Source organism: Thamnophis sirtalis, unplaced genomic scaffold, assembly GCF_051295495.1.
Source record: "Thamnophis sirtalis isolate CommonGarterSnake01/CBP01778 unplaced genomic scaffold, rThaSir2_p1.2 scaffold_10, whole genome shotgun sequence".
In the NCBI taxonomy this organism is placed as follows: Eukaryota; Metazoa; Chordata; class Lepidosauria; order Squamata; family Natricidae; genus Thamnophis; species Thamnophis sirtalis.
In genome coordinates, this window is record NW_028261390.1 from 16554244 (window position 1) to 16577824 (window position 23581).

At 37.9% G+C, this 23581-nt stretch overlaps 1 protein-coding gene across 1 annotated transcript in view; it reads right to left on the bottom strand.

Annotated features, from left to right (window-relative positions):
* The window catches only part of UNC5C (unc-5 netrin receptor C), a 348175-nt gene that overhangs the window by 73266 nt on the left and 251328 nt on the right, over window positions 1–23581 (bottom strand). Inside the window, exons 5-6 of the mRNA XM_087724118.1 lie at window positions 7403–7583; window positions 2307–2474 (exon numbers count right to left, since the gene is read on the bottom strand). Coding sequence (XP_087580244.1) covers window positions 2307–2474; window positions 7403–7583 — 349 coding nt within the window. The remainder of the gene's footprint in view (window positions 1–2306; window positions 2475–7402; window positions 7584–23581) is intronic.

The following is a 23581-nucleotide window of genomic DNA, read 5'->3' on the forward strand; positions in this document are numbered from 1 at the left end:
AAATCTATGTATCAACTTTTTAGGGGCTTCCTTAGCCAAATCAAAGATAACCCTGCATGTATGATGGTCAAAAAGAAATGATACTACTGTAGTAATAGACAGGTATGAGTCCAACATACTGTAGTATGATCAATACAGAACTCATACTTGAAAAGGAGATTTTTTTCAGATCTTAATAGAGTATTCTGTTTCACTGATCATATGGAGATGGAGATTCTAACAAAAATATTAACAAGTTTCACAAAGTAAAAAATGCTGTCAGTTTGTTGAAACCCTACTTTGATTTTAAACTTATTGATTTATTCTTCACTGTCTAATCTGTGCAGGAAAAAATACTGACTATCTCAGAAACTCCAGTTGATTTTTGTCACCAAATAGCACCCTTTTCCTATAATGTATTTTAATGTCTCCACTTTCTGAAGAAGCTTCTTGGATGACAAGTGAAGCAATTTCAAAGAAAAAACCCCAAGAAAGTCCAGTTGTCTTTTGGAAAAGTACTTTGGGACAACCCTGACCTGGATAATTGAGAAAATCCATAGACATCTGCACCTTCTTGTCCTACTAGGATTTTGCATGGTAATACACAATGAAAGAAGCTTTCATGGGAAATTCATGTATGAACAAGAGGGAAGAATAGTGTAGCTATAAGCAAAGAGAGACATGACACTGGGATTAATAGAATAATTGGATAGAAGAGCTGTTTGCAGAAGCTTTTCCTCCAGCCACATCACGCCTTGTATGCCAACAAGTTGAATTGTATTTGATGGCGCTTCTGTTTTCCCCAAACCCTTAATTAAGAGAAAATAAGAGAGGAAGAAGATCTTCTCTTTAGGATTCCAAAAACCAGAGGTCATATTCTTGCAGACTCCACCTGGTTCATAGGTAAAACGTTACCTAAAGTTGCTCTAAGAACATTCTGAAAAGTCCTTCTTGAAGTCCATCCTTCAGAAGAAGTTTTAGATAGGTAGTCACTAGGCATTTGGATTTCTCAAATTTTGGTTCTGTGACCTCTTCTACCACACTGAATTTAAGGCAAGGTATTTGTAATGTTTACTTAATATATACATATTTAAAAAGCAACTTGAATTCTATGCAATAAAAGCTGTAAATTATTTGTTCATTTGCAATATTATAAAAAACTTAAATGTTTCGATTTGACATTGAGCTGGTGAGATGCTATCCAGCCACCTATTACTCCTGTAATCTGATACAGATATCTAAAATAAATATATACTTACTGAATTTCTATTAACATATTGATTTCACATAATATTCCCTAACTAAAATAATAGTTTGACAGAATTCAACAGATCTGCAACAAATTCTTACAGATAATAGACACAAATTTTGAAGTTGCTTTCATTGTTATGTGCTTTTGTCCTTTAAAATCTATATTTTATTCCTTACTTTGATGTAATGTATTGTTGAGAAGCATGCAGTAAAATGGAACCTTGAATTTGTAATGTTTTAAGGGAAAGTTTAATTGATGTCAAGTGCAATAGAAATAGGTTTTCTTCCAATCGTTATGTTAATACTATTTAGATCACTGTTGCCGAATAGATAAAGGAATGTAGCTGATGACAGAGAAAATGTTTTGTTGGTTTAAAGGGCAAATCAGGTTTTGAGTTAGATAAATCAGACATGAGCTTTATTTGAACTTTTGTCCTTGGAAGGAACTAAAATAATTTTCTACTCCATCTAAAATGAATAAGTTAGATTTTACCCATCTTAGTGAATAAGATGGCAGCCAAAAACATTCTGAAACATATTCTTAAGAGACTGCATGATTTTTGTTTTTAATATGAAAATTTTGTTATTTTACAACAAGGATAAAAACATGATAATTTTATGTATTTATTCATTCATGTATTTATTACATTTATATGCCACCCGTCTTCATAGTGGCTCTGGGCAGTTTATAATAAATACAATCCATCTCCTTCAGATAATATTTTTACCTTTAGTAAATAAATCTTATCTTTGCCTTAATAAGTGTAAGCTTATTAATACATAAAATCGTGTTATTATTTAAATGCAGAGTTTTTAACAGATCCAAGGCCTATGGTCCCAAGGGTCTAAATCTTGACTCATTATGTAAGTGTTCGGAATAACAACTGCAATGAGAGGCAAACATTGCATAATGATAGTGCTAATTATTCATTTTATTTGTATCTGAATGGCATAACAGAGTTCACTTTAAAATTAAAACTAAGGAGTCATCGTTTTCATCCCCCACTACCACAAATGAAAAGAAAAGAAAACAAGACTTATTCTAGATAATATCACATCGTAGTGATACAACATACCTGGACATAATGTGGTGCAAGCTATTTTCTGCAAATTTTGGCCTTCACAGAAGGTTCCTCCATTGAGGGGTGCTGGATTGGTACATGTTCTTGTACGCTTCTGAAAGCCTTTTCCACAACGGCTGTTACATACTGACCACTCTGTCCATGTTGACCATCCGCCGTTGACTGAGAAGTAAGGAAAGTAGGAAAATGACTTAAATGAAGAACTGACAATTTATGAAGCCTACAGTCTTCTATGAATTAAACTTTTTGTGTGTGTGAAAAAGGGAAGTTTATATATTTCTTTTATGCTTGCTTGGATTTCAAAAGCGGATAATAAAAGAAACAGTAATATCACAACAAAGCAGTGATGGGTTGTAGGCGGTGCGCCACGGTACAGGTGTACCGGAGCCTTCCCGGAGCACCGGATACTGTTTTGGTATGGTGCTCCGGAGGGCCCATCTGCCCGCCCGAGCTCCTTACCAGTGTTTTAAGTCTTTGGCGCTTCCGCGCATGGCCCGTACAGTGCCTGCGCGATGCTCTGCTGAGCAGCTGGAGCATCGCGGAGGCTCACAAAGGCGCTAAGATGCAAGCATGCGCTACATGCGTGTGCATGCACGCTGTGCACATCTATGTGGACGCTACCGGGTTCCAACCATACCAGTTGGAATGGGATCTGGAACCCACTACTGCAACAAAGGTACTAACTTCGACCTTTAACTTGTAACCAAATGAGATGAAAATCTGGACAAAACTAGTTTCTGCAGATTGAAAATTCAGTAATCTTTGGATCACTTAGGAAATAGATACCTCTTAGAAAAACCTTCCCTATTTGGATAATCAGACAGAGCCTGCACAGGATCTTCACCTACCAAGAGTTGTCCTGATTATTGTTGCGGCCTACCAGTGGCCAGCAGAGCTGGCAGCAGATTTGGACAGTGAGGAGGTTGGGGAGGAACATGGGCCAGCCTGGAGTCTGGGGAAGGCTCTGATGAGGATTCTGTGTCAGAGGCAGAAAGGGGGGGCAGAGCTGTATGCCAGTTACCGATAATTCCTGCACTTGCTGGAGGTTTTCAAATATTCTTCAGGGAGAGCTTCACCTAGTGCATATTACAACTATTTGAAGGGTTGTTCTGAAAATAAGGCTCATGATGTGTAGATCAACTTTCTCTTGGATGGATAAAACCGGCATGCAATTTGCCTGTATTGCCTACTCTCACTATACAATTTCACAACTTCTGTATAGGTTGAAGTAAAATAAATACATATTTTAATGAGAACCATTTAAAAAAATTGGATGACCTCCATACCAACTAAGTAATATATTAGCACTAACTTTAATAATAGAGAATCAAACATGTAAACTGCCAAGGAACCAGGCCCTGCTATATGAATCAAATATTATTTATCATAAGTAATTAAGTGAGCTTAGGAAAAGGAAGTGCAGGTTCGTAGGAATTTCTCCAGCATGGACAACATCAAGAGGGGCATTGCTTGGCCAACTGGCAAGGCTATGGGCACTGATGTTGCTTCATTCACTTTTATTGACATGCCACTGGGACTCTAATTCAAAGTATATGTCATTTTTGAATCAAATATTGAAAATTATTGCATATTAGCAGGTCTAAGAAAAAGATACATATAACCAATAAGAGCCTTTCCTTACTTCTCAAGTGAGATATGAAGTGACTCAGATAGTCACTTAATCATGGCCATTAAGACTGTTCAATTTCCACTGTTCAATTTCCACTTCCCCTTAGGATGACCAGTAATAGATTCCCCCTTTTCTATGAAGCTTCCTTACGTTTCAGAGTATTTTTACGCTAGCTGATGAAGCTGAAAATTGAGTCATCCAAATTATACTGAGAAATCGGAATTTACTCTCTCTTGAATTCAATGTTGCAAGTGATTCTGAACAACTATATCAGCAAAGGTAAGTAGTCACATAAAATTTCTAAGATTTTCACCTTAATATTGTAGGGGACAATATAGGTTCTTCTCTACCCAAATAATTCCATGGACAGTATTGTATAGATACTAATATATTGTTTGCTCTTGCTACTACAGTATGGAGAGAGATAAAGAATACTCCCCAAAAGTCAATATGTGCTTTATTGGTTATAGAAGACCCTTGACATATAGTTACCATGTCAAGCTATGGAATGTACATAGGAAATGGACCAGTTAGGAAATCAAGCTGAACATAGTGAAACTGATTGTCTCCAGCTTGCGAAAGGAGTAAGACAAGGCTATATACACCCCCTTTATTTGTTTAACTTATAAATTGGATCAGAATTAGACAAACATAATTTAAAAATTGGAGGAAGGAACATCAACATCCTGGCTTATGCTGGTAACACTATGCTGTTAGCTAAAAATACAAATAAACTGCAACCTCTAGTAAGGAATGTCAAGAGCCCACAGTGGAAAAATGGGACAAAGATTACATTCAAAGAAAGCCAAACTAATGACAGCAGGTACAACAATGGTCCTTAGAACTGAGAATAAAGATATTGAAGTGGTGGACGATTTCTGTCTTTTAGGATCAACTGTCAACACTAAAGGAATCAGCAGTCAAGAACTATGTCGCACATTAGCATTTGGTTTAGTAGCAATGAATCCTGAAAAATATATTCAGATCAATGGTGGCTGAATCGGTCCAAACTGGTAGGCCTGGGTCATAAGTGCCACCATCTTGCTTTTGGCTTCTGTGCATGCAGAGAACAATTTTTATTTGCTTATGGCTGTGCTCGCAGTGCAGCCACGAGCGAAACAGCAGCAGTGGCTGCCGGAACCCACCCCTGATTCAGATGCCATCATCTTAATCTAGACAAGGCAGATTAGTGCAGGCAATAGTTTTACTTTTACTTTTCACTCTATGAAACCTGGCTTTTGAAGAAGCACAGAAAGAATATTTATGCTTTTGAACTTTGTTGTTCAAAAATGTTTGAGGATAAAGGGAATAACCCCATCGCCCCTAATAATGGATCATGGAACAAATCAACTCAAACGAACATGCAAGGAAAAAATGACCAGGCTCACGTGTCTATAAAATTGGAAAAGATGCAAGGAAAGAGAAGAGAAAAAAATAGTACAACCAGCAACAAAATAGACTCAACCACAGGGATGATGGGTTGAAGGGCAACTTCTTGGAGAAGAAGCGAAACGTCTTCAAAGAAAAACCGGAAAGCCCAGTTGCCTCTTGAAAAAAGTACCTTTAAGATGATCCTGGAGGGGAAAAAAAATCTATCTACAACAACTAACTTGATGGCACATCAGCTAATTAATACTTTGATGCTAAGGGCCATATGTTAACTTCTTAAATACTTAGAAACCAAAGAGAGTATGGTGTGTGTCAAAAGAAAGTTACCTAGTCAAATATCTGTTTCACAGATTTATCTGGAATAATTTCTAAAATTTTATAAATTCTCCTGGATCAATTACTATTTGATGATATTCCACTTTATAGATGGAATAACCTTTAAATGAAATTCAGTGTTTCACTTTTTGTGGCAGTAACCCATTAAATTCTACGCATTAAACCAGTTTCATAAGTTTACAATTTGGAAAATAATACCTGCAATTTATCTGTGCAAGGATTAAGCTTCCCAAATCTATTACCCCCTGCATTTCATAGCATTTCCCTTCTGCATTTTTACATTCAGACCAATTCCTCAGCTAAATGCGCTGCAATTAATGTGGTTATCCAAATGATTTAGCTTCTTTCAGCAGAGTGTTTTATTTCCATCTCAAGTGATATACGCAATAATATAATTCATACATTTTGCACCAACTTAATGACTATATTATCACAGAACGTATCTGATGAAGTTTTTATTCTTAAATTTAAAATGTCAAGTATATATATATATATTTTAAAGATGTATAGTTTAGGACATATCACAAAGCAGCTTTATGTATCAAGATTTGTCTAAAAGATAAAAAGACTTTGAGGCTCTTGAGATGACTCTTTATCATCATTGATGGTGGGGAAGAATACTACTGCTGCTCTTGCTTTCTCTAATTACATCATTTGGAAGGGTTCCCTGGCTATTTACCTACCCTGTCTAAGGTTTTAAAAAAGGGGAGAAATTCTTTATAGGGATTTAATTGAATAGCAATAGCAGTTAGACTTATATACCGCTTCATAGGCCTTTCAGGCCTCTCTAAGCGGTTTACAGAGAGTCAGCATATTGCCCCCAACAATCTGGGTCCTCATTTTACCCACCTCGGAAGGATGGAAGGCTGAGTCAACCCTGAGCCGGTGAGATTTGAACCGCTGACCTGCTGATCTAGCAGTAGCCTGCAGTGCTGCATTTAACCACTGCGCCACCTTGGCTCATTGAAGCGAGGAAGCTAATAGGTACAGACTGCGAACAAGTTGTTAGATCTGTTGAATCACACCACTGCTTGTATAAAAATAAGTGCAAGAACCCAATAATGAAATTCTGTTCTTCTTTGAAAGAAATATTGAAAGAAATATTCTTTATCACGAAATTGAACGAAAAGAGATTGAAAAATGTAGGAATAATTATTCTTTATGGCACTGCAACAGCTAGAAAACTTTGGATGTTCTTTGTGGACAGAGAAAATGAGAGTAGGTGCAATCAGGCAACAGTTATTTATTTCCTTTTTCCTACTTTTATGTCTCTCTTTTTCCCTCCTACTCTACCTATAACTCAACAGGAAGAATGCCACGCTGATCTCAAAGGCTAAGTATAATATACGTTCTGGTTCTAATTGCAGGCAAATTGAAAACTGTAAGGCTGTATTATTCAAGTTGCCTTAGTTTTAAGCTTTTCATAAACACAGTGAAATTTGAAAGCATGGACAGGGAGGTTCCAGTAAAATGAGGGAAACAAAACTCAGAGGTCTGTGGAGTTCCCCCCTCTCAAACCAACTTGTTTTAATTAACTACAAAATGAAAGACATTCTACTTTCATTATAAATTGCCTATATATTGTTTCTAGGCTTCAACTAAAAATATACAGAGCAGAATAAAGTAGAATTCAACTTTAAAAGTCCATCAGTTAAATTTCTCATGCCTGCATGGATTTAATTTTGTTTATACATAGACTAAAATCTATAATTAACCCAAATATGTGACCTCTTACCATAGACAATGACAGCAGCAGTGGTGCTCTTCCTTTTTGCCACAATATTTTTGGCAACACAAGTATAATTGGCTGTATCAGAGAGACGTGCCTGCTTTATGATCAAGTTGTGGTCAATAGTGATATAAAAATTTCGATCTTCAACAGGGTCTATCACCTCTTCATTTTTCAGCCACTCAACCTGTTGAGAGATTCACAAATGGGATCAGATATAGCGTTTTCACGTGAAGCACTCTGGTGAACTATGTTTTTAATTACATGTATTTATATTTTTTGACAGATTAATAATACAAATTCAACCAGCAATTGTCAATAATCTTCTTCTAGGACAGCTGAGAGGTCTTGATTTAGACCACAATTGAGCCCAATATTTTTTACTGCTAAGCAATACAGTTAAATGAGTTGTGTCCCATTTCACAACCTTTTTGCCACAGTTAGTAAGTGAATCATTGCAGTCATTAAGTGAATCATGTGGTCCTTAAGCGAATCTGGCTTTCCACATTTGACTTGGCTTATCAGAAGCCAGCTGAGAAGATTACAATGGTGATCACATGACCCTGGGATAGTCCAACTGACATAAATACATGCTAGTTGTCAAGTGCCCAAATAGTGATCACATAAACATGGAGATGCTACAAAAGTCATAATTGTAAAAAAAGGTCATAAGTCACTTTTTCCATTGTTGTTGGAGCTTTGAATAGTCATTAAACAAATAGTTGCAAGTCGAGGACATAAGTTAAACATATTTCACCAAAATATAGTGGATACAGGAAAAATGTCCGGTTGAAAAGGCCTGTAAGGTAGTTGTTACCTTTACATTTCTTTTTATTTCAGGTATACTTTTCAGAATTCATTGTGAGAACTATCAGTGGTCAATAGCCTTAGGGACACGAGGAGACCATGTATTGGAAAGGCAAATCTAGATTTCCTATCAAGAATCCTCAAATATACTCTATTTTGAATTGTAATTATTTTTATCCTACTTTTCAATCGGGGTGCAATGGCTCGGTGGTTAAAGATGCTGAGTTTGTCAGCTGGAAAGCACTTTCAACTTGGCCCAGCTCCTGTACACCTAGCAGTTCGAAAGCGTGCAAATGCAAGTAGATCAATAGGTACCACTTCAGTGAGAAGGTACAGCATTCTGTGAGCCTCAGCATACAGTCATGTTGGTCACACGACCACGGAAATGTCTTCAGACAATGATGGCTTCCTCGGCTAAGAAACAGAGATGAGCATTACCTACTAGAGCCGGACACAACTGGACTGGGGAAACCTTTACCTTTTACTTTACCTTTCAGTAATGTTCTTTGGCAGCTGAACAGTGAGTTTTTAAATTTAAAGAAAAACAACATTCAGTGACCTCTTTATGGGAAGTGATTCTCTGGCCCTTCCAATTTTAATAATGTTAACAACTATGGTTTTAGAGAACTCTGTGGAATCTATATGGGTCATGATCTTTTGAAACAAATGATTTTTCATTAACAACTTAGTAGGAATGTAGGTTAAACATATTTCACCAACAATAATGCATCTTGTGTTGACTTAAAATAAGATACTGTTTGCCGTATATATGTGAATCAATGTGACTCTGTATGACTTGCGTATATACAATCACACCCTATATTCAAACAAATATTTGATGGTGGTTTTTTAAAAAGGCTTTCAGAAAGGCTGGAATGGTTAAAGACCTAAAAACATATTCCTCAAGCTATATAATATTCCATTCATTTCTATCATAAAGAATCACTGCAGTCTCTTTGAGCTTCCTGAGGTAAGCTAGTCGACATAAATTGGCTGAACATTCAGTAGCTTGTCTGCTTTTGAACTGAGCTTGTTTTACAGCCTGGGATGGATCAAAGGAGTGCCTTCATGTCACTAGATCACTGGAATTTATGCCCAGCACTTTAATCAAATAAAAAAAAATCCTGCCCCTGGCCAACCCAATGGAATACAGAGAATTCTCACAACAAAGTAAGGCCTGGTTTGCCCAAACAAACATGCCCTTTACACTAAACAGTTTGAACATTTGCCCAAAGAGATCAAAAGCCAAGAAGGTTTTTTTTAAAAAAAAAATCACAGAAATGATTGTGATCAATTATTCATCCAGGCAGTTGGGCCTTCTTCTGTTTTTCTTAACATAAACGTACTGAGTGGTGGCACAGTGGTTAGAGTGCAGTACTGCAGGCTACTTCTGCTAATCATTGGCCGCCAGCAGTTTGGGAGATCGAATCTCACCAGGCTCAAAGTTGACTCAGCCTTCCATCCTTCCAAGGTTGGTAAAATGAGGACCCAGATTGTTGGGGGGGGGGGAGAAGGGTTAATATGCTGACTCTGTAAACCACTTAGAGAGGGCCGTGAAAGCACAGTGAAGCGGTATATAAGTCCAGGTGCTATTGCTATAAAACGTGAGTCTTTTCCTAGAGGAATCATTGAAATTTTTTAAATAACAATTTTATTAGTTTATAGTGTAGCTTACAAAGAAAATACAAAAGTATTGCCCCACTTTTCTCTTCCCCTTTTCTTTCCCTATTTTTCCTATTATTTAATTTTGTAATTTTGTTGTGTATGCTACAAATCACTGAAAATATGCTTAATAAAATCCATTCCACTTAAGATAGGAACATGAATATTCTAACTGGATATTTCATTTTATCACCTAAAATAAAACTTGGTTGCAAGTATGAAACTATCTGTTCTCAGATCCATAAATTAATGTTCATCAACTTAATATTTTGCAATATAGAATTATTAATGATTCTATGCACTGCATAAATGAATTATTTCTAGTGGAAACTATTGAATTTAAAATAGTGTGAAATTACATTTATTTTCTGTGATAAAATACCACATGCAACCATGCATCAATGAATCTACAACCTTAGATTTTTCTTATTCTTGAAATTATAATTCATGACAAAATGTTAGGCAAAGAATATTTCTTCATGGAAACAGTCATCATAACTTGATAGAGTGATTGTATTATCACACGCAGATAGTCCTTTCTATGCTTCTGGGGATTTTAAACAACTACACTATTTACACAATAGAACCAAAGGCAAGGGTAGTATTCCTTATTGCACTCCTTACACTCATGTATTTTCCCTAATACCTTCCCAGAATGTAATTCTCAAAATAACATGATTACATTTCATCAGCACTTAGATGTAGTTTTCCGTTGTGTTTTGAAGCATGTGGAAATATATCATAACACCTGCCTGCAACTCTATAAATCAAGTGGGTTTTTTTGTCATAATTACCCAAAAAAGATACACAATTTGCAGAAGATAACAAGCTCACCCTTGACATAATCACAGTCCTTTTTGTTCCTTGTCCTATTTTTGTACAGTACTCTAGCATTACACAGAGAACGCAGACAATATGTATAAAGATAGATAATACTCCCATGTTTGCTTCTTCACCAAGAGGTAATGGTAATACATGCCACACAATAGATACACGCTGTGGCAACACTAGGCAACTTAGGCTAGACTAGAGGCAAGGCCTGGCTAGCACTTGGGGGGTGGGATCAGACGTGGTATTCAGCCTGTTCTGTTAAGATACAGCCTGTTGTGCCTTAAAATGGCTTCTACTGTACAGCACAGTGGTGGCGGTTGTGGGAGGCTCCGCCCACCCACCCCAACGTAATGCACGAGCCTGTGCATGGAGAAGATGGTGCGCAGATGAGGTGTGTGCGAGTGAAGCAAGTGCATGGGCATGCTCACATTTGCGAACCGGTAGGGAAGGTAAGTGAATACCACCTCTGGGTGGAATTATATTGTTGCTTTATGATGCCCAACGAAAGGCACAACTGCTTAAAAGTGTTGCAGACAGGTGCTATGTTCATGTTTCCACATGTTCCGAATGTCTTTTTTGTAGACTGAAAATTGCACAGCTTTATTTATTTAATGAATGAAGGCAAATATACGTGTTGTTTATTTACTTCCGTGTACAAATGCCTGCTCAATATGAAGCAGAATTTATCTTCCTTTACTTTGTTAGGTTACAAAGAAAAATCTTACTGCATTTTATTATATTAGCTCCAATATAAACTGATGGAAAAGAAAAGGGAATTCGGATAAACTTTGCATGAGTAACATGTGATATCTTGCATTTCAGAGATGAAGCAAGCAGTGGAACATATAAAGGTCCTATCTTTCAGTGTGTGTGTGTGTGTGTGTGTGTGTGTGTGTGTACGTGTGTACACATATTTACACACACACACACACACACACACACACACACAATCATGTAACCATCTACCCAAGCAGCCTAGAAATTATTGATGACAAAGTGATTATTGATAAAAATGTGGCTTGAATTTGTTATATAGACTCTAAGAAATCGATAAAGTTGAGAACTTCTCTGAGATACTGGCAGAAATTAAAAAGGAAAACTAGCTAGTAAGTACATCTTTTTTGTTTTTGGACTTTTTAAGGCAACCTTCTTTCAAAGAGCACTTGTTTTTTCCCCCTTTCATAACATACTTCAAAGCTAACGCCTTTTTCAGAGAGCTACTAATATCTTCCTCTAAAACTCATCCCATACTTTCAAAGAATGAGCATTCAAGTCATTTTGATGTGCCTAATTTATCAAAGAAGACAAGACTTTGCACTTAAAGCTCCTAGGTTGTTGATCAAAACCACAGGTCTTATTTGCAGAGCCTTTTAGTAATGAGTCACTTATAATGTCCTTGGTAATAGTACTAAATGTCAAATTAAAATTGCATTAGCTATAAACATATAACCATTGCTTTGGAATAAATTACCTGTTTTCAGTAAGGCATTTCTTCCTTTAAAGCTTTTATATAAAATGCCAATAAAATTTGGAACTCCAAAAATACTGAAGTTTTATGCCTATGTTCAAAGAATGCACCAAACCAAAATGTCAGATTACATTTTAGTGTAGCATGCTGTATGAACCCAGTCCATTGTATAGTAATATTCAGTGTGTTTTGCCAAGTCATAAAACAGAGTTAATTGAGCAAGCCACAGTTAAACATGGATAATCATGTAATTCATATTAGGTATTATGCTTCCTTATAAAAGCTACATACAGTAAACCATTTTTCAGCCTCTGTTCTGGAATTACTCCCAGAGCATACAATTTGTCCTTCATTCTTAACCTCCCCCAAGACATTAATTCTCTCATTTTAGTTCCTAACATGCCTTTCTAGGCCAGAATGATACGCAGATTTTATTAATAGCAATAGCACTTAGTGTTAGCAATAGCACTTAAGACTTATATAGTGCTTCATAGTACTTTTAGGTTTAGATTCAGTATATTGCCCTGAACAATCAGTTCCAAGTAACATATCCATAGTAAACAAAACTCCAAAGCAGGCAATTTCCTCAAAGAATACGTTTATTGGACATGTCATATTGGCAAACTAACACATTTCACTTCCTTGCAAGGAATATAAATCTTTCCATTCCCTACTGTCCTGTCAGAGCTGAAGAAGCTTCTTGGATCAGAAGTGAAACGCCTTCAAAAGAAAAAAAGAAGAAAGTCCAGTTGCTTCCTGAAGAAGCACCTTTGGGACAACTGTGACCGGGATGACTGAGAATCTCTACAGCTGAGTTCATTTAATGACCATTCAAATTTACAACGGTACTGAAAAGAGTGACTGTTTTTTTTACACCAGTACCATCCTCTTGATCATGTGATCAAAATTCCGGTGCTTAGCAATTGGTTCATATATATGATAATTGCAGTATCCCAGGGTCACATGATCACCTTTTGCAACCTCCTGACAAGCAAAGACAATGGGGAATCCAGATTCTCTTAATGACTATGTTACTAACTGAACAAATTCAATGATTCATTTAACAATAGTGGCAAGGAATGTCGTAAAATGGGTCAAAAGTCACATGACAAACACATCACTTAGCAACATAAATGTTGGGCTCAATTGTGATCTAAATTCACGGACTTTAGCCTGTACTTATGAGGTACCTTACATCCAGTTATAACAAAAAACCTGGACTTTAATATTATTATTCCTCCAGCAGGTCTTCACAAATCTTTCTTGCATGTTATGCAGAGGTGGTATTCAGGGGGTACTGACCAGTTCTGGAGAACCGGTAGCGGAAATTTGGAGTAGTTCAGAGAACCAGTAAATACCACCTCTGACTGGCCATGCCCCCATCTATTCTCTGCCTCCCGAGTCACAGCTGATCGGGAGGGAATGGGGATTTTGCAGTAACCTTCCCCTGGAGTGGAGAGGGAATGGGGATTTTGCAGTATCCTTCCCCTGCCATGCCTGCCAAGCCACGTCCACTAAGCCACACTACATCCACCAAGCCATGGCCACTGATGTAATTCTATACCTCTGTACTATTAATCAGTACAGGAGCCAGTTTAGTGTAGTGTTTAGAATATTGGGCTAGAAATTGGAAGACCTGAGTTCTAGCCTTGCCCTAGGCATGAAGCCAGCTGATTTTGGCTGATTTTGGATCATTCATTTTGACTCGGCTTTAGGAAGAAGGCAGTGGCAAATCATTTCTGAAAATGCAGCCAAGAAAACTGCAGAATTAGACTAGGTCAGTGATGGCGGACCTTTTTCTTATGGTATGCCGAAATTGCGCATCTGCGTGCCCACTCACACCTCCCCGCCCAACTGCGCTTGCTCACAAGGCCACTCCCCAGGCTCCGGAGGCTTTCCTGAAGTCTGGTGAGGGTGAAAATTGCCTCCACGGCACCCCGGAGGCCCTCTGGAAGCCAGAAATTGATTGTTTCCAAACTTCCAGTTGGTCCGTTGGGGCCGTTTTTCACCCTCCCCAGCCTCCGGAGGCTTTACTGAAGCCTGGGGAGGGTGAAAACGGCCGCCCCTGGCCCTCTGGAAGGGCAAAAAATCAACTGGCTGACAGCTGTTGTGCCACCAAATATGGCTCCGCGGGCCATAGGTTCACCATCACGGGCCTAGGTAGTCATCAATAGCCAACAGTGCCTTGAATCAATCTCTCTCTCTCTCTCCTTCTCTCTCTCTCTCTCTCTCTCTCTCTCTCTCTCTCTCTCTCTCTCTCCCTCCCTCCCTCCCTCCCTCCCTGTATGTGTGTGTGTGTTTAGTAAGACGGGTGGCATATAAATATGATATGCATATAATCTGAGAGGGCCCAGATCTATTTCTATGTTACTAATTCAGCAAATGATGAGACTCCCTTGAGTACCTGTTTGCTATAGTAATGAGCTGGATTGAAGGACTAACATTCACAGACGAAGGTGAATTTACGGATCCCAGGATAATGTTGCAGGATCCAACCTAGGTTGGTCACCAGGACCAAAGGTTTAGTCTTTTGAGCTTTTGGACTCGTGCTGGAGCCCATCTATAGGGAACGGAAGTTCCCGGAAGTTCCCTGAGGAAGGGGTCCAGCAGGATTCTGAAAGCTCGGAAGACAAAACCTTTGTTCCCGGTGACCTACCCAGATTAGATCATGTGACTAATATTATTCACTTTAAAAAAGTCCTTAAAGCATATACCGGTACTTTTAATGTCTTGCTTTAATACTTTTACTATAAAATACTCAGGGTCTTCACAGATAATGGTATTTCAGAATAAGTCAAACAAAAATATAATGTATAGTTAACACATGTAAAAGTTGTTCATGCTATTGTGCATTCATATTTGGGGGAAAATGCGCAATCCAATGTGGCAGCAATTTTGAGTACTTTGCACTTTGTTGTTCTATCTTTTTTTAATCCCATTCCCTTAGCGGGAGACAGATGTGTTGTCTCTAATTATTCACTGATTGGCATCAGGAGATATATTAACATAATTGGGACATTTGTTCTAATTAGAAAGGAGAACCTGCCACATGTCACCCAACATGAAATGTGAGGCCAACTGCTTCAACCAGAAAGAAAAACACACCATTGTCACAATGACTCTTTGTTACAGTCCTAAACCGGTCTCTATTTTTCAGAACATTATCCTCAAAAATTGTGCTAAAACATATTCTATGTACAAATAGTAGCAGACAAATAGATAACATTTTTTTAGACCTAAGTTTTGGCTTCAAATATTAATTGATCAACTACTTAACTACCTGAAATTATTAATGTTCAAGAAACATTAAGATAGTTTAAGTTCACACAAGGCAGAATGGAGGAGTAGGAGAGTAATAAAAAAAAACAAATGGTTCATAGCAATTAATATTTATTAGATTCACAAACTTAATTTATGAATGCATTAACGTAATTTTAAAATGAATGCATTACAACTGTACATGTTCAAAACTAATTTGGAAGAAGTGCTTGGTCAACCATAGGACCTCTCTGCTCTTCATTAAAGCAGACCAATTTGTATTTTTGCAAACTTCTATGTCAGCCTGAAAAAAATGATAGACCTGCTTAAACAGTCACCAAAATTTTAAGCAGTAGATTCCATAAAGTATTTAAGGAGTGGATTGCTTAATGCAGGGCTGTCAAACTCCTGGCCCATGGGCCGGATGCATCATGCACTGGCCACGCCCTTGCCCGGTTTAGTGAAGGGAGGAAAAAGGTCCTGATACTTCACATGACACCGCTGTGACAACGTGAGTTTGACATCCCAGACTTAATGTATTTACATATTTTTTCACGAATATAATAAAAAGCAACAGCAAAGAAGTGCTGTATTAGAAAGAGGTTCAAAATACTTCTGGATTATTTTCAAAGAGTTTACAGACCTAGAATTTATCACACAGGTGATTAAAAAACAAAGCTGTTCCTTGAAAGAAAATGCAGAAAAAAACAGAGGTGAGAAGGATAAGGAAACTGGAGAAAACAGAACAAGGAAGAGACCTAATCCAATCATCCAACCAATGCAGGCAAGAAACCAGCTACTACATCAGGGGTGGGTTTCAACCGGTTCGCGGCGGTCCCTGCGAACTGGTTGGTTGGCGAACCCGGAAGTAAGTAACTTCCGGAAATGGCGAAGGGCCCGCCCGCCCACCCGCAGTCCTTACCCGGTTTTGACGAGTTCTGCGCTTCCACACATGCGCAGGACGCATACAGCACCTGCGTGATCCTCCAGGAGCAGCTGGAGCGTCGCGCAGACGCTAGTACGCATGCGTGCACCGCGCGTGTGCATGAGGACGCTGCCGGCCCCGTTCCAACCAAACCGGTTGGAACGGGGTGAGAAACCCACCCCTGTACTACATGTACAAAACCAAGCCTAAGAGTGAATAAATACAAACAAAGAAAAGAAAGTAGGCTGTTTTCAAGCAAGAAAAATGGAAGTTGGCATTCTGCCTAGATGTTCAATCGCAATCCATCTCTATACCAAATTTTGTATATCTTCCCAATCTGACTATTTAAATGCACTTAATTTTTCTTATGATCCCTCTTCTTTCCAACCTTTCCGATACCTTCCAGAAGATAAATCACAGCAGGATACAACACAAAGCAGTGAGAGTAACTATGTCTCTTCTTGGTATGCATAGCCATTCTCCTCCTCCTTCAGCTCCCTATTCTTGCTACATAAAAGGTTCCCTTTTCTGAACAGAATGCAAAATGCTGTCAGGTCGATAAAGTACCTGCAAGAAAATAGGTACACACAGGAGTTCCAATTAAAGGCAACGGCTGCAAAATCAGGGAGTACTCTTGCTAAACAAAGCAAACAGCGGTTATATTAACAATCAATTAGATGCAGCAGCCACCTGATGCTACATGTTTGTATAGGTCCCATGTGCTCCCTACATTTTGCCCAGCTGAGTAGCATTTGTGTCACATTCTTTTGGAGTTGGCAAGCATAATGTAATCATTTGGTAGCACAGTAACAATCTCTTTACTCAGCTGCCCCCAGCCCCAGTTGGTACCTAACTTGATTGGAGTTAATACAATGGTTTTTAAGCTCAACTGGGTCATCAAATGTTATAGCTGATGCTGTTGAATTGAATTCTTAGAAACTTCCTTCTATACTTAACAAGGCTAATTGTTCAACTGCTTATAGCTTATTAAGTAATCGCAGATATCACTGATGGTTTGATCTATAACCTTAGGGTGAGAAGTTAATTTGATGAGGCTGCCTCGGTCTGAGATCATTTCTCCTATGGATAGTGGGGAATCTCTGAAAACAGCAGAAGCAATGAGAAAAGAAATCATTAAGTACCATAATTGTCCTTTCTTTACTACAGGAGAATCCCAGTAGCCCTCACACAGATGCTTTATTAAACTTTTTACAGATATCTCAAAACATTTCATTTTTCACTCAAGGAAAAAAAATATTACAGCCGATTGTGATGTACTGTCAGTACCAGAGGAGGTATTCTACCGGTTCTGAGTGGTTCGCACAAATCTGTAGCGGAAATCATGGCTGAACCCAGCCCACCCATCCCGGCATCCCATTTAGACTCTTTTTTTTAAGCAAAGCAGATGCGCACAAGGCAGAGCGCATGCATGCTCACATTTGCGAACTGGTAAGGAAGATAAATGAATACCACACCTGGCCAGTACATAAAGTCTCTTCTCCATACATTGCATACTCCTAACATGATTTATGATTATTCAAGAGCTTATCTAGAACTGCAAAAACTAACTACAATTGTGATTTGTTAAAAAAAACACATATCCACTGAGAGCTCTATGAGTCAAAGAACTGTTCATCCATCCTTGACTAAGCAGGAAACTATACCAGCATGAAATTGCTGTCCCCGTTGTCAATTCCTATCCTGCTTTTCTTTTATCTCCCTGCAGAAATCTTCCTTCCTTCCAAAATAATGGATAACAATGCTTAACAGATTTTGTGCACGGAGGCTGCTCTTGGAGAGTGTTAGAACTTAACCTTGACTGAGTCATGGGTTGGGATCAAATGAAGGCAACATCTTGGGGACACAGCAGTGTGTTTGTGCCAAAAGGTTCTGAAGCATCTAAAATAATTGTACTCTGAATTATTCTTATTTTATTTCTATAGCCATCCATTTCAAGTGCTAAGTGTATATCATAAACCTTAAAACAATTTTATATATATATATATATATATATATATATATATATATATATATATATATATATATATATATATATATATATATATATATATATATATATATATATATATATATATATATATATATATATATATATATATATATATATATATATATATAGGTCTCTAGTTGTTCGGGTTTTCTCCCGTGTAGAATTGGATATGTCTTTGCGACGTTTCGACGAAGTCACATTCGTCATCTTCAGGCTGCTGCTGACTACTTCAGGTTTGGTGTTTCCAGGAGTAGTCTACTGACTACTCCTGGAAACACCAAACCTGAAGTAGTCAGCAGCAGCCTGAAGATGACGAATGTGACTTCGTCGAAACGTCGCAAAGACATATCCAATTCTACGCGGGAGAAAACCCGAACAACTAGAGACCTACATACTAACACCCGCGAAAACCTCAGAAAACATATATATATATATATATATATATATATATATATATATATATATATATATATATATATATATATATATATATATATATATATATATATATATATATATATATATATATATATATATATATATATATATATATGTAGGTCTCTAGTTATTCGGGTTTTCTTCTGCGTAAAATTGGAGATGTCTTGGCTATATATATATATATATATAATAGTGTTACCAAATGAAACTATTGCCATATTATGCCCCAAAGGTGCTTTTTCACCTTTTTGACAACCATGACTAGATAAGTGATAATCTCCATAGACATTTTGCTATACACTACAGAGCTGAAGAAGCTTTTTGGATGAGAAGCGAAACATCTTCAAAGAAAAACCAGAAAGTTTAGTTGCTTCTTGAAAAAGCACCTCTGCAACAGCCATGACCTGGATGACTGAGAATTTCCATAGACATATTGCCACAGTTTTTCCCCAAATACAATCACCCTGCTAAACAACTAATTCCCACAACATTGTCAAACTGTTTATTAGGTATAGGTATAGGTATAGGTATTTTATTTGTATGCCGCCCTTTTCCCTGGGGGGACTCAGGGCGGCTCACAGTTCAGAGGGAAGGGAGGACAAACCAGATTAAACACATAAGACAATACATCGTTAAAAGCACAACATTCATACAATTCGGGTGGGGTTGAGGTCTTTAGCCCCAGGCCTGTCGGGACAGCCAGGTTTTAAGGGCTATGCGGAAGGTCTGGAGGGTGGTGAGGGTACGAATCTCCACGGGGAGTTCGTTCCATAGGGTCGGAGCTGCCACTGAGAAGGCTCTCCTCCACGTGGTTGCCAGTCGACACTGACCGGCTGATGGAACTCGGAGGAGGCCTAATCTATGGGATGAAACAACTGGGAGAAGACAGTCCCTTAGGTAATTCAACCCTGCGTCATGAATTTACTATCCATGTAGCAGTGGTGGGTTCCGGATCTCGTTGCAACCGGTGCAGTGCAACGGGGCCCGGCGTCCACCACATGAATGTGTGCAGCATGCGTGCATGCGTCCTTACCTCCTGTGATGCTCTGCAACGCTCCAGCTGCTCGGTGGAGCATCGTGCAGGCACCGTATGCTCTGTGTGCATGCACAGATGTGCCAAAGAGCTCAAATGCAGGCAAGGATGGTTGGCGGGTGGGCCCTCCGGAGCACCGTACCGGAACGGTACCCAGTGCTTCCGGCAGGCACTGGTTTGCCCGTACCGGGGTGTACCACCTGCAACCCATCACTGCCATGTAGCCACATAATGCCACTGATTGAAGGTTCTAAAGGCTCTTCAAGGACAGCTCCATGTAGAACAAATTGCAGTAATCAAAACCAGAGGCCACAATGGCATTTCTAATGCAACTCGTGATCGTAATCTGTAAAGCATATGTTGGAAACTCAAAGAATCAATGATAAATTGAATATTTCTTCTTGGGAAGAAGAATGTTTCAAACATGACCTCAACTACTTTGAAATATAACAAGAATTCAAAGAGTTATATCGGAACTGGGCAAACTTAAGAGTTATACTTCCAGACAGATTCTGGGAATTACATCTTTAGCTACTACTAGAACATGGATGCTCATGTCACTTTTCTGAAAGATAAATGAATTTCCAAATGTTCAACTATTTCAACTATTGGTTGACATTTAAAAGGACCAAATTAAAACGACAGACTTTCCCATAGCAGCATATCAAAAGCTAGTTTGTTATGTAAACTTAAAAGCACCTAAAATTTAGGAATAAAAAAGAAAATTTCTAGTGCTAGGGGTTTCTTTTAAAGCATCATCAGGCTTTAGTGCATTGTTTAGTGCAGAAATTCTTCGTTAAATTGTTATCAGACACACACACGCATGTATACGCACACACACTTAATTTTCATATACAGTTTTTGGGTTGAAATGCCTGAGACTTTGTTAAGATGGCAATTTGGGAGGAAGGTGAAAGAAAATAATAAATTCCCACCTATGACGTTGTGCCAGACTAGAAGTGTGAGAACATATGCAGATGACTTTTTAATATTCTTATACCTACCTCCATTTTCAAGTTATGACAACACTTGGAAACTTTCAGATTTTGGAAAGATTGGAACTTTGAATTGGACATTAAACTTTGGAATAGAAAGTGCTGTTATCTTTAAAAACTAGTTGATAAACTGGCATTGCCCAGGTATTTATTTACGTGTCTGGGCAAAATGTGATTTTTAATGTTGGATTTCTCCCCTTACCAGAGGGAACCCCCTTGTGGAGTACTGTGAAGCTGTTATCATGACAACTCCACTGCGCTGTACAGTAGAAGCCATTTTAAGGCACAACAGGCTGTAGGTTAACAGAACATATACCCCGAGGGGTCTTAGGGGTGTCTTACCCCCACAGTATTTTTTTCCAAAAAACCCACAGTATTTTTTTCCAAGAGAGTAAGTAATCTGTGTATCAAGTTTGGTTGAAATTGCACAGAGACACAGACACAGACACAGACACAGACACAGACACAGACACAGACACAGACACAGACACACACAGACACACACACACACACACACACACACACACACACAGATATATATATATATATATATATATATATATATATATATATATATATATATATATATAAGATTTTTTACAACCCCTGGTAAGCCCCAATATATATATGTATGTATGTATGTATGTATGTATGTATGCATGTATGTATATATATGTATATATGTATATATGTATATATGTATGTAGGTCTCTAGTTGTTCGGGTTTTCTCCCGCGTAGAATTGGAGATGTCTTGGCGACGTTTCGACGAAGTCACATTCGTCATCTTCAGGCTGCTACTGACTACTTCAGGTTTGGTGTTTCCAGGAGTAGTGTGGGATCTTGGCTGTTTGTTCCTTATAACTGCTGGTAGGGGATTAAATTTTAACTGCCAGTAGGGGATTAAGTTTTAACTGCCAGTAGGGGATTAAAACTGATTGAATGGGGGCTTGGGTGTGTCTTGATTAGGTGGAAGTGTGTCATTATTTGGTGGAGGGGTGTTCTGTTCTGATTGTTTGGGGGGTTGTGTTTCCTGTGAGGGTAGGAGGGGTTTTGAAGAGGCTGATTGTGCTTTAGCAGTCTGGCTTCTGGTTCTGTGTGTATATATGTATATATGTATATATGTATATATGTATATATGTATATGTATATGTATATGTATATGTATATGTATATGTATATGTATATGTATATGTATATGTATATGTATATGTATATGTATATGTATATGTATATAGATAGATAGATAAAAGATGGCAGAATAATTCCAAATGGGAATTAGCAGTTAGTATCAAGGTCAGTGTAATGATTAGGGTTAGGGTTAATTCTATGATTCATTTACTATTGTTAATGTTTCCATATACCAGTTGCAGTAGAAAAGCAAATATTATTGGAAGCTCATACTTCTTTTGTTACAGGTAGTTCTCAACTTACAATGGCACTGAAAAATGTGACTTATGGCCATTTTTCATTGTTGCCACCTTTGTCCGCATCCCCATAATCATGTAATTAAAGTTCAGATGCTTGGCAACTGCTTCATATCTATGACCTTTTCTGGGTCCCAGGGTCATATGATCATCTTTTGTGACCTTCTAACAAGCAAAGTCAATGGGGAAGCCAGATTCACTTAACAACTGGGTTACTAACTTATCGACTGCAGTGATTCACTTAACAACGGTGCCAAGAAGTCATAAAATGAGGCAAACTCACTTAACAACTGTTTCACTTAACAACATAAATTTAGGGCTCAATTGTGTTTGTAATTTAAGGGCAAAAACTTTTTTTTCTTGTTTTCCTCTTCAAAATCTTGGTGCAGCTTACACTCCAATGCGTCTTATAGTCTAAAAAATATGGTATATACAGACTAAATAGGCAGCTAAATTTGTAGATGACGGACAGCTTTCCGTATGGTAGGTTAAATAGTGCTCCCTCCTGCTGAGGACAAACAGCATAGCAAATATCCTTTCTATGCCATAAAATATTCTGGATAAAAAAAACTATCTTACTACTCATCTGCAGTGATTGCCTGCCATTAATCAGTCATAAGATCCTAAAATCCAGGAGGAGTTGCAAATTCATTTGTAAAAAATGACCATATCCACATCTTCAAACTAATGTGCAGACATGTGTAGATTTCACACACTCTGAACCACAAGCAGTAAGATGTGTATGAGATTATTTTCTCATAGAGGTTTTAAATGTAAACACATACTTGCGTATTTCAGGAAAAAATCTCTTTTAAAAGGCTGGATATGGCTTATCTTTCTTTTAAGCAGAGCAATGACAAGCACTTTCAAACTTGCTTGTTTTATTTATATTAATAAGTGGACCTGGAAAATTGCAGCCAACTTTCAGTCTGGCAATTATAATACCTTTCAAGGGCATGGAATCTAAACAAAGAACACACACATCTTCAAATTAAAATAATAATCTAATCCTTCAACTGACTTACCTTCCCCCCAATATTTTATATCTTGTTCATTGCTGGTGGTGGCAACAATAAAATACTAAAGTAAGTTATTTGCACTCATTAATTTTCTGTATTTTGTTCTTCTAACAATGTTGGGAGGAGTCTATACAGAAGCTCTGTTAGGCTAATCTCCTCTCTTGGATGTTTGACTTCCCTCCTGATTTTAAGATAAATAAAAAAAATAAAAAAGGCAAATGGGAATTGTGTGGAGTGGAAGACATTAAACGGCTTTATGGATAGGATTCTTGGACCTGCCAAGTGTTAATTGGTGTCTGCCCCAACGGCAGTA